This window comes from Nicotiana sylvestris, chromosome 10 (assembly GCF_000393655.2).
Source record: "Nicotiana sylvestris chromosome 10, ASM39365v2, whole genome shotgun sequence".
Taxonomy (NCBI): domain Eukaryota; kingdom Viridiplantae; phylum Streptophyta; class Magnoliopsida; order Solanales; family Solanaceae; genus Nicotiana; species Nicotiana sylvestris.
Window position 1 is genome coordinate 6,626,166 of NC_091066.1, and position 16,578 is coordinate 6,642,743.

At 38.0% G+C, this 16,578-nt stretch overlaps 1 protein-coding gene across 5 annotated transcripts; it reads right to left on the reverse strand.

The window, feature by feature from the left end:
• Positions 1–12,231: 12,231 nt before the first annotated feature.
• LOC104223891 (uncharacterized) lies at positions 12,232–16,075 on the reverse strand. 5 transcript variants are annotated; one of them, XR_011403237.1, is made up of 4 exons: positions 15,724–16,075; positions 13,185–13,318; positions 12,913–13,065; positions 12,232–12,485 (listed from the first exon to the last, which is right to left on the reverse strand). XR_011403237.1 is itself a non-coding variant. In XM_009775419.2 (3 exons), exons 1-3 carry the CDS (start codon positions 15,958–15,960, stop codon positions 13,044–13,046), a joined length of 393 nt encoding a protein of 130 aa, XP_009773721.1. In that variant the 5' UTR covers positions 15,961–16,075; the 3' UTR covers positions 12,232–13,043. The 5 variants fall into 5 exon arrangements, 1 of the variants encoding a protein (XP_009773721.1); XR_011403236.1 differs by having other exon boundaries at positions 12,232–12,509; XR_011403235.1 differs by having other exon boundaries at positions 12,875–13,065.
• Positions 16,076–16,578: the final 503 nt, after the last annotated feature.

Genomic DNA, 16,578 nt, shown 5'->3' on the forward strand with positions numbered 1-16,578 from the left:
ACAATTGCCAAGTAGCTTTATTTTAGCTTGCCACTTGACTTAACCACAATGCATACTACTCTCCTTTTAATATAATATAGATTTCCGAAACATTAAAGTTGAAATAATGTATAAAATTATAAAACAAGTATGAAATCTATATATAATAAAAGGAGAGACAGAAGCATCATATCAACACAAGTGGTTTGACCAGAAAAAGTCATATGGCATAATTAAGACAAAACAAACCAACTTTCTAATTAAAAAATCTTCTCAATTTTAAATTTTGAATTAATTGGTTAATGTAGAAGTTTAAATTAGTTTCAAACCTATTATCTAGAGTAACTAGAGTAATAGATTCCACTACTTACAACTGCTAATTGTGGTTTCTCCTACGAAAGGTAGTTGTTCCCACTACCTGCAGATAATCTAATCTAATAATTTTAAAAATTGAAAATCTAATATGTAAAATGTTTTAAAAGGTAGTTCCTATCTTAAAATTTTGGCCAAATATAGTAAAAAATATAAATTATTGAAGTGTTGTTATATAGGACATATCCTATAACATAACATAATAATCGGTTTCGAGAAAATTTGGCTTTTATAGTGAATGAATGTTATATACGAATGTTACTATAGAAAGGTTTGACTGTAACAAATGTTATGGGCGTTAGAATCAGACACACGCTTGACGATTACAATGACATTTGGAAGATATAACACACAAATTAGAAATATGAATGAGAAGAAAAACTTAAGAAGCTTTTGTTTCCTTTTTAACCGCCTAACACTGGTGGACAAAGTTGCTCCGTACCTGTGCTGGTATAAGATAGCGTACCTGTGCTGGTATAAGATAGCAGGTACGCGGTTGAATTAGTCGAGGTACGCCATACAATAAATGGAACAAACTAAAATTCGAACAGCACAATTCACAACCAATAAACTCGATAGTTATATTCCTCACCAAAAATTACAAGGAACTGAATGTTTGAAAGGGAAATTACTGGAAATTGACATAGAAGAAGGAGATGAGAAACTAGAAGAAGGGGATGAGAATTACAGACTTCACATAACAAAATTGCCTGCCTAATACACTATTCTTTCTGTTATTTATACTAACTTTGCACCAGTCCTCTTCACGCTTTTCCCCCCTTGCCTTGCACCACAAAAGTCGCTAACTTCTTTGAAGGCTGCCTTACGCGTTTGCTTCTCCTCAAAACAAACTGATATGGAATCACGTGGGCCTCTGCTGAGTCAGCATCCACGCCAGCATCCACGTTGGTTGTATCATTCACAACAATACTCCCCTCCTGGAAAAGAACCTTGTCCTCAAGGTTCTGTGACGAGGACTCAGCTGGTTGAGCAAAATCAGACAAGTCTAGGGGCGTAATCTGGGACTCAGGTGTGCCAATGCAGCGTTTGAGCATTGAGACATGGAACACAGGGTGTATACGGGCAGAGTCAGGAAGATGGAGCTTATAGGCCACCTCGCCAATGCGTTTGACCACTTTGTAGGGACCAAAATAACGACGGCCTAGCTTTGGATGTTGGTGATTGCGCACAGTATTTTGGCGATATGGTTTGAGTTTGACAAAGACCCAATCATCAGGAACAAAGGTGAGTTCCGTGCGATGTTTGTCATTCACCTTCTTCATACGAATTTGAGCCTTCATCAGATTATGCTTGAGAAGTTCAATGACCTCATCTCGGTCAACCATGCACGCCTCAACTAGATCATTAGTACTGCTCCCCAAAATATATCTTGCAATTGTAGGTGGTTTCCTGCCATAAAGGGCCTGCAATGGCGTCATACTAGCTGAAGACTGAAAAGAAGTGTTGTACCAATACTCAGCCCACGGGAGCATGGCCACCCACCGATGAGGAGCATCAGCTACGAAGCATCGTAGGTACTGCTCGACGCACTTGTTCAATGCCTCCGACTGCCTATCAGTCTGAGGGTGATAAGTCGTACTCATAGCAAGTGTTGTGCCCTGCTGCCTGTTAAGTTCCTTCCAGGATGAGTGAAGGAAGCGTGGATCTCGATTATATATAATTGTTCTAGGTGGTCCATGAAGGCGGATGACATCCACAATAAAGGCTTGCGCGACTGTATGAGTTGAAAATGTGGAACTTAGAGGAATGAGATGGCCATACTTCGTCAACCTATCCACCACAGTCATGATGGTGGACTTCCCCTTCACATGCGGAAGGCAGGTAATAAAATCCATGGCTATGTCATCAAAGGCTAAGTCCGGAATGGGAAGAGGCTGCAATAGGCCTGCTGGTGAGTGTGTGGTGTCCTTCATGTGCTGGCAAACCTGACAAGCAGCAACAAAACTTTGTACATCCTTGCGCATTTGTTTCCAGAAGAAGTTCGACGCTACACGATGGTATGTCCGGGCGATGCCGGCATATCCCCCAAGTGCAGTGTTGTGGAACTCAGCCAATAGAACTTGGCGTAGTGGAGAAGCAGAAGGTATCACTATTCTGCCTCGGTAGAACAAGATGTCATCACGAAAAGCATATCCACCAAGTGTCTCAGGTTGCTCTGCCGGTCCCTTTTGCAAGTGTAGTAGCTCAGGATCACTTCTATTCAAGGTCCGTAGTTCATGCTCAAGTTCATAACGTTGGGACGAGATAATGAATAGAGCAGCCTCTGGTGCGCGAGATAAAGAATCTGCAGCCTGCTTCAGTCGTCCAGGGCGATAAACAATCTGAAAATCATACCCCACTAACTTTGTAAGCCACTTCTGCTGCTCCGGGGTTTGAATGGTTTGATTAGTCAGGCTCCGCAAGGACTGCTGATCGGTATAAATGGTGAACCTCCTACCAAGCAAGTATTGTCGCCATTTTCCTACTGCTTGTGTAATGGCATACATTTCGCGATGATAAGTGGAGGCTCCTTATATTAGAGTGCTCAATTTTTGACTAAAATAAGCGATGGGGTGTCCATTTTGTGACAAGACAGCCCCTATGCCTTGGCCCGAAGCATCTGTTTCTAGCTCAAATTCCTTGGAGAAATCTGGCAAGGTCAGTACTGGCGTGGCACTAAGTTTGGCCTTTAATGTTTCAAAAGCAGCTTGCGGAGGTACTCCACACAAATGCATCCTTCCTTAATAAATCTGTCAGTGGCCCCGCTATAGCAGCATAGTGATGGATAAAGCGCCTGTAATACCCCGCAAGACCAAGGAAACTGCGCACCTCCTTGACATTCTTGGGCACGGGCCACTGCTGAATAATGATTATCTTATTGGGATCTACACTCAGTCCCCTACTAGACAGAACATGCCCAAGATATTCCACTGTGGTCTGTCCGAACATACACTTAGCTCGCTTGGTAACCAATTGGTGTAGACGGAGCAAGGATAAAACTGAACGCAGATGTTCCAAATGAGCCTCCCACGATGGACTGTAGATCAAGATGTCGTCGAAAAAGACTAGGACAAATTTGCGGAGGTGCGGACGAAAGATTTCATTCATCGTAGCTTGGAAAGTGGAGGGTGCATTAGAAAGGCCAAAAGGCATTACTAAGAACTCGTAATGGCCTTCATGTGTGCGAAACGCAGTCTTGGCCACATCTTCCTGTCGTACCCTGATCTGGTGATACCCAGATAGCAGATCCAGCTTGGAAAAATAAACCGCGCCATTCAATTCATCATAAAGCTCATCAATCGTCGGTATAGGGAACCTATCCCTTACAGTTACTGCATTAAGAGCTCGATAATCGACACAAAATCTCCAGGTTCCATCCTTCTTGCGTACTAGGAGAACTGGAGAAGAGAAAGGACTGGTACTCGCCCTTATTACTCCATCTTTGAGCATATCCGACACCAATTGTTCCATAACATGTTTCTGAAAGTATGGATACCTATATGGTTTAACATTTATCGGACCAGCCCCAGGATCCAAGTGTATCGCATGGTCCTATGGCCTGCTAGGAGGCAACCCATGAGGCTTCTAGAAGACTTCACAAAATGAATCTAAGAGCTGGTGCAGTTCAGGGGGCAACAGATTTGCTGGTGGCGGTGCTGGTGGAATTTGATTTACAGTGGAAGTAGGAACATCTGATGGTACCACTTGTAAACAAAAATATGAGGAAATGGCATCTGTAGCTGTGTACCGTCTCAAGCTATGCAATTGGACTGGTTGTGCTTCCACTGGCTCCCCACTCTTCCAACTGACAACGACTACATTGAGCGTGAATTCAAATAGACGATCAGCATAGTCAGTCACCACCCGCCCCAAGGTAGCTAGCCAAGAAACACCGAGGACCACGTCTGCTCCATGAACGGCCAGCAAATACAAGTCCAAGACGAAAACACTTCCTTGAACAAACAATGATACTTGGCATGCAACACTATTGCAGGGCAGTCGCTGGCCGCTTCCCACCACCACCGAGAAGGTGGGTACCTCGGTGATCGGTAACTGTAGGAATTTTGCGGCCCTTGCTTGAACAAAATTATGGGTGCTGCCACCATCGACTAACACCTTGACTGCTGATCCATTCACCTGTCCGGTAAAACGAAGAGTGGTACCCGAACTACCACCGGTGAGCATGGTAAGAAATAGCGGAATGCTCCTGTACCTCCAAACATTGCAGCTCCTCGGCCAAAAAATGATGCTGGAAACAAATATTTCCAGCATCATTGGATCAATATCGGATCCATCAGTGAGAAGCATCAATTGGGGAGGAACCTTGCACTTGTGGCCAGCAGTATACTTCTCATCACAATTGTAGCACAGACCCTGCTCACGTCAGCTCTGGAGTTCAGTATGAGTCAATCGTTTTAGGGGTGGCCGGTTGGGTGTTTGAGGAGTCAAAATGGTGGACACATGAGTCGTGGGTGTTCTGTGAAATGACGATGGGCTAGGGTTCGGTAATAATGAGGGTGTTTTGTTGGCAAACGCAGGTTGGGACGGTCCTTTTTCACTAAGAATCCGCTGCTCATGGATGTGGGCTAAATTTAATGCATCCTCATACGTAGTGGGCTGATGGGCCAAAACCGAGTTCTTAATGTCATCACGCAGCCCAGAGATAAACAGACGGGCCATGAGCCTATCAGAGATGTCATCAGTCTCGTTCGCCACCTTCTCAAAACGACTCTGCAACTCCGAAACAGTGGTTATTTGTCGGAGCTTAGCCAGCCGTCCCTCAGCCGATTCAAGCCCCTTTGGAAGGAAACGAATGTGTACCTTCTCTGCAAAATGTGCCCATCCTGCTAGCTGCTTATTCCGAAACAACCAGCAGTACCATTCTAAAGCTTCGCCGTCGAGGTGAAACGATGCTATAGTGAGCTTCTCATCTTCCGCAATTCCATATTGATCAAAATAGCGCTCCGCTTGAAACAACCAGGCTTCCGAATTCTCACCACAAAAGCGGCCGAATTCCATAGGCTTGTGGCGGAGGGTGGTTGTCGCCGGTTCTCGTCCTGCTGGCAGTCTGTTACCAACAACCTCCATGAGAAGACCACGAATTTCAGAGAGTTCCTTAAACACTGAGTCCTTGACTTCCTGAACCGAATTATCGACTAAAGCCTTGAGTAACTTTTGGTCCTCCATGAATGACCTCTGGATGAAAGGACCAATGGAACAAACTAAAATTCGAACAACACAATTCACAACCAATAAACTCGATAGTTATATTCCTCACCAAAAATTACAAGGAACTGAATGCTTGAAAGGGAAATTACTGGAAATTGACATAGAAGAAGGAGATGAGAAACTAGAAGAAGGGGATGAGAATTACAGACTTCACATAGCAAAATTGCCTGCCTAATACACTATTCTTTATGTTATTTATACTAACTTTGCACCAGTCCTCTTCACGCTTTTCCCCCTTGCCTTGCACCACAAAATCCGCTAACTTCTTTGAAGGCTGCCTCACGCGTTTGTTTCTCCTCAAAACAGACTGATGTGGAATCATGTGGGCCTCTGCTGAGTCAGCATCCACGCCATCATCCGTTGGTTGTATCATTCACAACAACAAATATATAAACAAAGAAGCACACGATATCCATATGTACAGGAAAGCTAGACCAAGAGAGAAGTTCAAATTGAAAGGAAGCAAAACAATACATGCATTGGTTTGTGCAGTATTCCACCTGTATTGTTCCCAAATATGTTAAAAATCAAGGCGATGTTAAGGCAAAGCGCCGTCAGGAAAAATATCTGGGTCGCTGTCGTTGACATCCATTTCATAAGAGCAATTCGTTGGTGGCTTAAACCCTAAGAGGAATCTAACTCCTTCTGCACATATTTGCTTAAATCTTCGCTTCATTTCCTCCGTTGACAACGTCGCGTTTCCTCCTCTTCCTCCTGGTTGCGACGGTGACGGTATAGATTCTACCATTTCTCAGATTGATTTTGACGCAATCACAAAATTAATTAGGCAAAATACCTTACAACTTGACATGGATTATTAATTATAGCTTTAAACTATTCGTAGTAAGTTACCTCTCAACTTGGTCTTTTGAGAGCGAGTAACCTGGACGCTGATGTGCCAAAAAGTGTGGGTGCATTCGCCTGCCATGTAGATTTTTCTGCACATGTGGAATTTTTTTTGAAAATTAAAATATATTTTTACCTTTTTAATTATGTTACTTTTTTAGATAATTTTTTTTCGAATACAATTTATAATAAAACTTGGATAGAACTACATTATTTAGGCTAAGTTTTTTTATTTGGCTAAATATAATAAAGTTTTAGTTAATCTTTTTTTGAATTTGACATGATAATAAAGATTTATACAATTAAAATAAATAGGCGAGGCATCTAAAAGGTTATAAAAATACATAGTTTGAAATTACTTATTTTGGCTATAATTTTTATATAGATCTAAATTATGGTGCTCTAAAAATATATTTTTTTACAGAAAAATCCACGTGGCAGGCGAGTGCACCCACACTTTTTGCCACATCAGAGCCTAAGGGGGTACTGGCTCTCAAAATATCAAGTTGAGGGGGGTAATTAAGACCACGAATAGTTTAATAATTCGTGTCAAGTTTAGGGGAATGGTAAGGTATCTTGCCAATTAATTAGGTAAAAGAGCTGGATTATATATATATATACCTTTGTGCCCTTTGCTTCGCTATTTATATCGTCTAACTTTATATTTTTCCAAACATATCTTCGTCTAAAAAAATGGCAAAATACCTTATCAACCCCCCTAAACTTGATACAGATTATTAGTTACAGCCATAGGGCAACTTTGTGAAAATCAATAGTGATGTTAATGCTCTCAATAATCCGGGGAAAATTGGAGCTGGCACCATCATAAGGGATCAACATGGGAACTTCATTCATGCTATCGCCACCCCCCTTGGTGAAGGAACCAATAATCAAGCAGAACTGAAGCTGATATTATTGGTATTCAGTGATGCTTGGAAAATAGATATACCAAAGTACATCTGGAAGCTGACTCTACATTGCTGATTAATTGGATCAATAACACTTCTGAGCCTCCCTGGACTCTTCAAATGATCATGCAAAAGCTAAAGTACCTCAGTCAGCACTTTGAGGAATTCAAATGTTCTCATGTCTATAGGGAAGCCAATTTCCCAGCTCATTCATTATCTAAACTGAGTCATGATCTGGAACACATGACACATTTCAACTGTGTTCAGGAACTGCCACCACACATCAGAGGGCAGATCAGACTTGATCAATTAGATACTCCAGCTTTTAGACACAAAATCACAAATAGGTTCCATATACCCACTCATAATGCCTCCACATCCAGCTCCTCTAATAGATATGGTTAAATTCAGAAGGCCATTACAACCTTCCCAACAGTCCAACAGTCTAAGTTAAGAACACTTTGAACATGAGAAAGCACCAGTCTGGCACTATGAAAGAAAATACTACAGCAGCAGTATGCATCAATAACCACCAATGTTCTGAATCCATTCCAATAACAATATACAACAACAATTTTACAAGAATCTCATTCCATATCTCACTCCAGCTTACACTCTCATACAACCCACCACAACCACATCACACACACACACCACATAAACCAAACAGCTCACACAAAAAAACCATAACTCCAGCCAACAATACACCAATCTCTACAAAACATACAACCATCTACCTCACAATTTCCCTACCCTAATATCATACATCACATGACACCACCTTTTCACAAAAAGCCTTTCTCTTCCCCCACTAATCTAAAATAATACTGCAATCACAGAAGCAAGGATACATGGTTTTTCCCTAACTTTGGTTTTTCTTTTGTAGGTATTTCCAATGAAGGATTGCTAGGCCAATTGGCATATTATCAGTGGGTGGTATCAACACTTATGTTGTTCATCCTGTTGAAAGTATGCCAATTACCTCAATCATTTCACGAATCTGATAAACAAGAGCATCAAAAGCAGAAAAATCACCTCATCCATGAGGTATTCTACCATCTCCAAGACCATCAATAACAAGAGCCCTACTTCACCTCCCACAATCAACAAAATACCACCCAGAACCCACAAGAACCTGGGGGGTAGTATTACAGTTCAAAATTAAACAGGGAAAGGAAACATTGGCCTGGTGTGATAGCCCTTACAATTGACATGTTTGCCAGAATACACTAACCTTCCAGAATGACAACCTACACATACCTCTGTCCAACTACCAACACACCCTCATCACCCTAAAACCAAATCATCACACTACTCTCAGAACACACAAGAACCTGAGGGTAGATCCTTTTCCACTAACAAGTTTGTTTCCTTTTGTAGGTACTATGGATAGATTCAGAGTATTGCTGCACTTACAAGGTGTGATATTAGCAATCTCCGATTCTCAGTCCCTTGCAAATGCAGCAATTCTTCTGGGCCTATCAGAAGGGCAATCTTAAAATACCTCACCTACAGCCACACATCACACGCAAAATTCACAATCAGCAGGGGTCACATACCTCCAGATATAACAACAACAACAAGAATAACAATGAAGACCAAGTTTGGACAAATCAGAAGCTAAGCAACCACACATCCAAGATGTCATCTCTTCTGTTTTCTCACCAGAAATAGCTGTATACAAAACAAGCTGCATTTTGTGCAGAAGTTCCACAGGAAAATGAAGGGATTCAGACCTATGTTTCAACAAAATAAAGCCATCAGTTTCAAGCAGCAGAAGATCATATGCTGCAGCAGCAATACAAGTAGCCATAATTTATCTGTAAACATTGCAATCTCCAAGATTTCTTGGATGATGACACCAGGAAAATGTTCACTATTTTCTGTCAAAATAACCAGGCAGAATCAACATACATGGCCATCTTCTGGGGTCCCTTTTGGTAACTTTCTTCAACTAGGCTTTCTGTGGTTACCCTGGCAAAGCAAAGTTGAAGAATGTGTGGACCGTGCTCATTTTTTGTCATACTCCATAGAAAGTTGTATATGGAAAATGCACTTCCAACTAATGTGCTTAGTAAAGTTAGGATCAATTTGTATAGTTGACCTAGGCTTTTTTCACCATTTTTTTCGTATACCCAGTAGTCTACCAATGTTGGATAGACAACCAGAGTTTCTCCATAGATCTAACTTCATATAGAAATTTAGGTCCATTTGATTGTCTTTTTTGGATGATCAAGTGTACAATCATCTCTTGGGAGGTAAGGTTTATGTCCCCCTATAATTTACTTTATATTTATGAAAATTAACACTAGGAACAAGGCCTAGTGGACTTTGATTGAAAAAAAAAGATTATTAGTTACAGCCTTAAACTAATTATGGTCTTAATTTCTCCCCTCAACTTGACCTTTTGAGAGCCATTACCCCCTGGACGCTGATGTGGCAAAAATATGGGTGCACTCGCTTGCCATGTGAATTTTTCTGTATATATGACATTTTTTTGAAAAATAAAATATATTTTTATCTTTATAAGTATGTTACAATTGCAAGAAATAACTTATTATTTCTAACATACTTATTGCTCTAAAAATGTATCCATAGAGTAAATTATTTCTTGCAATTGTACACTCTTTTTCTCTTTTCTTTTAATACAATGAATATTTATTTCAACTGTGTATTTTTTACTTGTTTCGAGTAAAATCTGAAAAAGATACTATTTTTAGAGCACCATAATTAAGAGCTATATAAAAAAATTATAGCCAAAATAATTAATTTCAAACTATATATTTTATAACTTTTTAGATGTCTTGACTATTTATTTCAATTGTATAAATCTTTATTTCAGGTCAAATTTAAAAAAAGATTAACTAAAACTTTATATTTTTAGCCAAATAAAAAAATTTAGCATAATAATATAGTTCTATCCAAGTTTTATTATAAATTGTATTCGAAAAAAAATTATCTAAAAAATTAATATACTTAAAAAGGTCAAAATATATTTTATTTTTCAAAAAAATACCACATATACAGAAAAATCCACGTGGCAGGCGAATGCACCTACACTTTTTGCCACATCAGCGTCCATGGGGGTAACGGCTCTCAAAAGGCCAAGTTGAGAAGGGTAATTAAGACCACGAATAATTTAAGGCTTTAACTAATAGTCCATGTCAAGTTTAGGGGGACGGTAAAGTATTTTACCCAGAAAAATAGATAAAAGAATTCCATAACTTTGCATTTATTTCACAATTTTCTAAACAAAAGCAAGTTAACTGATTTTGGCTTTTTTTTTTTTTTTTTTTCAAATTGTGAGCAAATAGCTTTTCTGTAAAGATGTTTGAATATGCTGTTGGATTTAACAATTATACACTTTCAAGCAAGCTAGATCTTTTCTTAATTAACTTAATGCTCCTAAGAAGTAATATTAGAATTTTGACTTTAGATATACAGTTTAGGAATTGTAACCTAAGATCAGTACAGAGACAAAAAACGGATCGTTAGGAAATTAAGAAATGAAAGATGGTGGCTTAGGCTTGTGCTACCTTTAATTGAATCATACAAAGTTTATATTCTACTCCCTCCTATCCGCAATAAGTGATCTTTTGGCCTTTTATTTTGGTCCAAAATAAATATTTTTTAATAATCAAGAAGGAATAATTTTATTTTATTTTTTAAATTTGCCCTTATTTACATATCACAATGTGTCAAGGTAACAATTAATTAAGGGTAATTTAGTGAATACATCTTTTTTTCTCTAGGAGTTCGTATTTTCTTAAGGGATATGCCAAAGACTAAAAAGTCACTTATTATGAACTGGACACGTCATGTTGATTTAGGTTAATAACAACAACTCTCGCTGTTTCAATTTAAATGACACACTTTTTTTATTAGTCAGTTAAAAAAAATTAACATATTTTTATATTTGGAAACAATTTAACTTTAAACTTATTTTTCCAACTTTAACCTTATTGATAAGCTTTTACCGTCACAAAATTATCATGACCCCACAAAGTTTTTGGCCCTTAAACTTTTAGGACCACATGTTTAAAAAGTCTTTTTTTCCCCTTAAACTTTTTACCAAGTCAAACTACATTACCTAAATTGAAACAGAGGGAGGAATAATTTATCAGGGTTATCATACTTAGGGATGACAAACGATTTGGTGCGGTGCGATTGCGGGGTAAACCCGCGTAAACCCGCAAGGATTTCAACCCACCCTCCCCGCCCTGCCCCGCATAGCATTTCCCGTGTTTACCCGCCCCACACTAAAACCCGCGTCCACCCGCCCCGCTCCGCATAGCATTTCCATCCGTGTTCACCCATCCCACACTAACACCCGTGTCCACCCGCTCCGCCCCGCATAGCATTTCCATCCGTGTTTACCCGCCCCACACTAACAACCGCGTCCACCCGCCCCACACCACATAAGTTTTTTTCTTCATTTTGTTTGTTTTTTTTCTAGATTTTGGATGGAATTTTCGATTTAATAAAAATAAATGCAAGATCTTTTATTGATCATGTACTAAATTCGTCAATTAGAAATAAAAAAAAATTTGTTGCTCATTGCAAACATTTTCCCCTTTTCCCCAAACATTTTTCTGTTAACTTGTAGTAACAGAACTAGTTGTTTTCTTTATTTTAGGGCTATTAAAATCAAGAATCAAAAGCTTTATTAGAACGGAAGCAAACCCAGAAAAATTATAGGGGTAAAACGTTTGTTATTACCCTACTGATCATTTAAAATCTTTTAGGATCGTTTCTGGACAAATGTGAAACCAACTAAGTAGGGAGCGAGCCCTATATGATAAAATCCTTAGTAGGAGTGCCCCCCACCCCCTCATAAGACCCTACGCGGTACGAATCCGGATATAATCGGGCTTCAATGCGGGTGTCGGAAGAAACAAAACAAAAAAAAGTCTGATCACTTTTCAAAGTTAAAGGGCTCATAATTTAACAAAGAAGTCATGTCACCTCTCAAAGTTAAAGCACTCATAGTTACAGAAACTGAAATGTTTCTACTAAATTAAGAAAACTATGGGATCCAGGTGAATAATATTATCAGACCAGATTACACATTAAAGTAAAACGATTAAACTATTAAATAACTAGAGTTCAAGGGTCTTTCTCTTTCCCTTCAGTGACACTTCCCTCTCCATCCTGCTTGGCAATTGCAACCAACCCCTGTTAATTAGTTCAGATGGAAAAAACCAAAATATAAAGCTAGCTATCAAGTAAAAGTGCATTTTCCACAAATAACAAATGCGTAGGATTACTATTTCCACTCAATCTTATTCCATACACACCCATAGTAATGTATTTTGGGGGGGGGGGGGGGTCGTCGCCTCCCGAAATTCAGCATACCGATAGTGTTTTCACATATCTATAGAACATTGGTCGATCAACTCACTCATAATACCATTACCCCCACAGTTGAGCGACTAAATCCAATTGCCACAGAAACGCGGAAAAAGAAGAAGAATAAATTGCAAACCAGAAACGCGCCCAAAAAATAGGAAGGCAAATTGTAAAACTCGATAGGTGTTTACCCCTCCTTTTGGCAGGCAACTAAAGACTTTTTTGGTACCTGCAACAGCAATCAGTCTGCCAGCATGTATTTGAAAAGTTTCGATAGAAGAACCAAGAGTGAGATTTAAGACTTTAACAGTCATAAAATATTCTTCAATCCCGTCAACCGATAGTTCACCTTCTCAATATTCAAGAACTTGTACTTAAAAACCTGCAAGCAGAGCCACTATCAGTTGAAAAAGAAAACATGCCAGGAAGAAAATAAAGGAAGGATAGTGGAGGTGGACACTAATCCCCCAAAGCAAAGGTGCTTAGGGGACAAATACATACATTGCACTCTTTCTCATTGTATTGCTGGATAGCGCCAGTTCCATCATTATCTCACCATACTTAGTATGGGACTTGTCTAATGGCAGCACATCAGCCAGCATAGAACAACCAGGATAGATATCAAGGTCAAAACCCTGTCAAACAAGCCAACAGTGATAAAGCCCATCCAAACTGGAAGAAACAAGAGAGATCATAATCGAATTGGACAAACCTAACAAAATAACACGAAGTAGATTCAGCCACTCGAAATTAAAAAACTTTTTGTCTTTCTATAAGGGAACGACAAGTCAATTAGTTTAAAAGCGAACATGGGGCCAGCCAACACCGCATAGGAAATCAGTTGAAGGTTTAATGCCAAAGGAACCAAAAGAATCATCAATTTCTAACAGAAGTAGTAGTAATAGATCTACAACTAGTAGGAATAGATATATCACAGAAATCACAATAATAACAACATGATTTGCATTTCTGTATGTTGGGGGTGGGTTGGGGGGGGGGAGGTTGGGCTTGGTACCAGTATGAGCGGAGAAGGCTCAGAGGTCACATGATTAACATGTTATGCTCCAGACATAATTAAATAAATACATTCTTTTGAGAAGAAAATATATACATTCTAACAATTCAAATACCCTAAGTAACAGCTAAATTCGTATTTGTGTGCAGTGGAAACATATAAACATAAATAAACTCCTATTTAGTACTTGATACTGCAACTTAGGAACTGAATTGGCTTAAAATTAGTGAAACAGATTACAAATGGTCTAAGCTTTGATATAAAATTTGAACTAACAACATGCAATTATTTTTTGCCCAAAAGGATTAAAAATAACAGGCTTTAGAATCAGACAAAACATGACAATTATCAATGTTATTTGGAAGGTCTAATACACAAATTAGCAATATGAATGAGAAAAGAAAAATTTAAGAAGCTTTTGTTTCCTTTTAATCTGCCTAACCCTAGTGGACAGAGTTACTAGGTAGTAGAAGTAATAGGTACCTGGTGTGCTACACAACAAATATATAAATAAAGAAGCACACGACATGCAAATGTATATGGAAGTTAAGGCGAGAGAACTTAAAATGAAAGAAAGCAAACAAACATGGGTTGGTTGAGTTTGCCGGTGGTATAGTGACCAAATAAGGAAAAATTGAGGGTGATGATGCTCAGGTGAAGCGCCAACGGGCAAAATCCAACCACACAAAACTAAAGTACCTTTTCTGGTATTTTTATAGGGAAACAGAACGTTCAATTAGTTTTATAGCCTGTTTGGTTAAGCTGGAGAAATAACTTATTTTGAGAAGTGTTTTTTTCAAAAGTGCTTTTGCAAAAAGTACTTTTGGAGAGAAGCAGCTTGTGTTTGGCTAATCAGTCTGAAAAGCACTTTTGAGAAATAATTGGTGTTTGGCCAAGCTTTTTAGAAAATATTTTTAAGTGTCAAATTACGAATAAGGACATGAATATATTTACTTAATAATTAATATTATAAGTAAATAAATAATATCAAAATTTTGTTATTACATGCAATAATTAAAAAAAATTCATTTTATTTAAGTAAAATATGAAAATAAAATTAAAAAGTACTTAATTCTTTTAATATAAGTTAAATATATTAAAATTCCTTCAACAAATATAAAAGCATTCATCCCTAAAGTCACTATATATTAGAAAGTTTTCCTAAAAATAAGAAGAAATATTTATAAATTAATATCCTAAGTATTAGGTTTAAGGGTTATTTTGGTATATACTATATTTTGTTAAGGGTATTTTACGTAAGAAGAAAAGCCAAAACTGCTTCTGCTTTTGGAAAGAAGCTACTTTTTTCTGTTTCTTCCCAAAAACACTTTTTTTTCCAAATAAGCTTGGCCAAACACCTCAAATTCGGGAAAAAAAGTGCTTTTGGGAAAAAAAAAGTGCTTTTGGGAAAAAAAGCACTTTTTTTCTCTTGAGAAGCTTGGCCAAATAGGCTATTAGTATGCCAGAGGAACCAAAAGAGTCATGAATTCCTAACAAGATTTTGGTCCAAAGGAAGCAAAGCAGTGGAGCAATAAATAAGACATGAAAACCACAAAAACCCTATTCAATTCGAATAACCAAAGAAAAAAACTAAATCACATTCATGGACAATGGGGAAACTTGTGTTATCAGGGGAAAAACATCTCCATTGGCTTACAATTAGTGAGACATATACAGTTAGACCTCTCAATAACAGCATCCCCATATAACAATCATCACTATAAAAGCCATATTTTTCTCGAAACCGATTTTTATATTATGTTATAACATATGACCTCTATAAATAACACTTCACTATAGCAACCAAACAATATCGGAACAAACGAGGCTATTGGTTTAGTTTTGATAAAGACCTAAACAACATATAAGTAATTGTTTGCCCAAATCAGACCAGGTACTTGGTAGAATTAGTCGAGATGCATAATACACTAAATATTATATAAATAAAGCACATGATATATATATATATATATATATATATATATATATAAAAGTTCAAATTGAAAGGAAGGAAACAATACATACATTGGTTTGTGCAGCTTGGTGGTGATAATGGCGCCAAATATGGTAAAAATCAGGGCGATGCTCAGGCAAAGCGTCATCAGGCAAAAGCTCGTCGTCGCTATCGTTGGCATACCTTTCATAAGAGTAATTGGCTGGTGGTTTAAACCCCCAGAGGTATCCACCTCCTTCTGCAACTTTTTGCTCAATCTCCGCCGCCGTCAGTGTCGACGTTCCTCCTTCTGCAATTCTACGCCTCATCTCCTCGGTTAACACCGTCACCCTTCTGATTCCTCCTCCACCTTCTGATTCCCCTATTTTTCAAATTGATTTCGACGCCTCCGCCCAGAATTTGTATATGCAAAGAAGTAAAAATATATGTATATATATAAGTTCAGATTTTCGATTAAGAGAAAAATTAAGGCATGTAGTTTTTTTTCCTTAAATTGTAAATTTGTAATTTAATTTTTCTTTGTGATCCATAATATTCCTTAAAACTTTTTTTTTTAAGTTGTCTTTAATATAAAGAGCCTACAAATATTTATTGTATTTTTAATGAACAAATTAAGATTAAGATGAATAATTTTATTATTAATTAATATTAAAAAGTGAATTCTTTAATATGTGTGAAAAAGGCTAAAAAATTAATTAAAGTGTATAAGGGATTATATATACTTTGCATTGGGTTAATTCTTCTAGTATTTTCTGGAAGAAGGATATTATATATATATATATATATATATATATATTTCGAAGTGGATTGATATGAACCCTACACCATGTGGGTCAGCCCCTGTCCACGACTAATACAATCCCAAGTTAGGTTATATAGCTTCGCCCCTTTGCTTTGCTATTTTTCTCAACTCTCTTTGTTAGTGG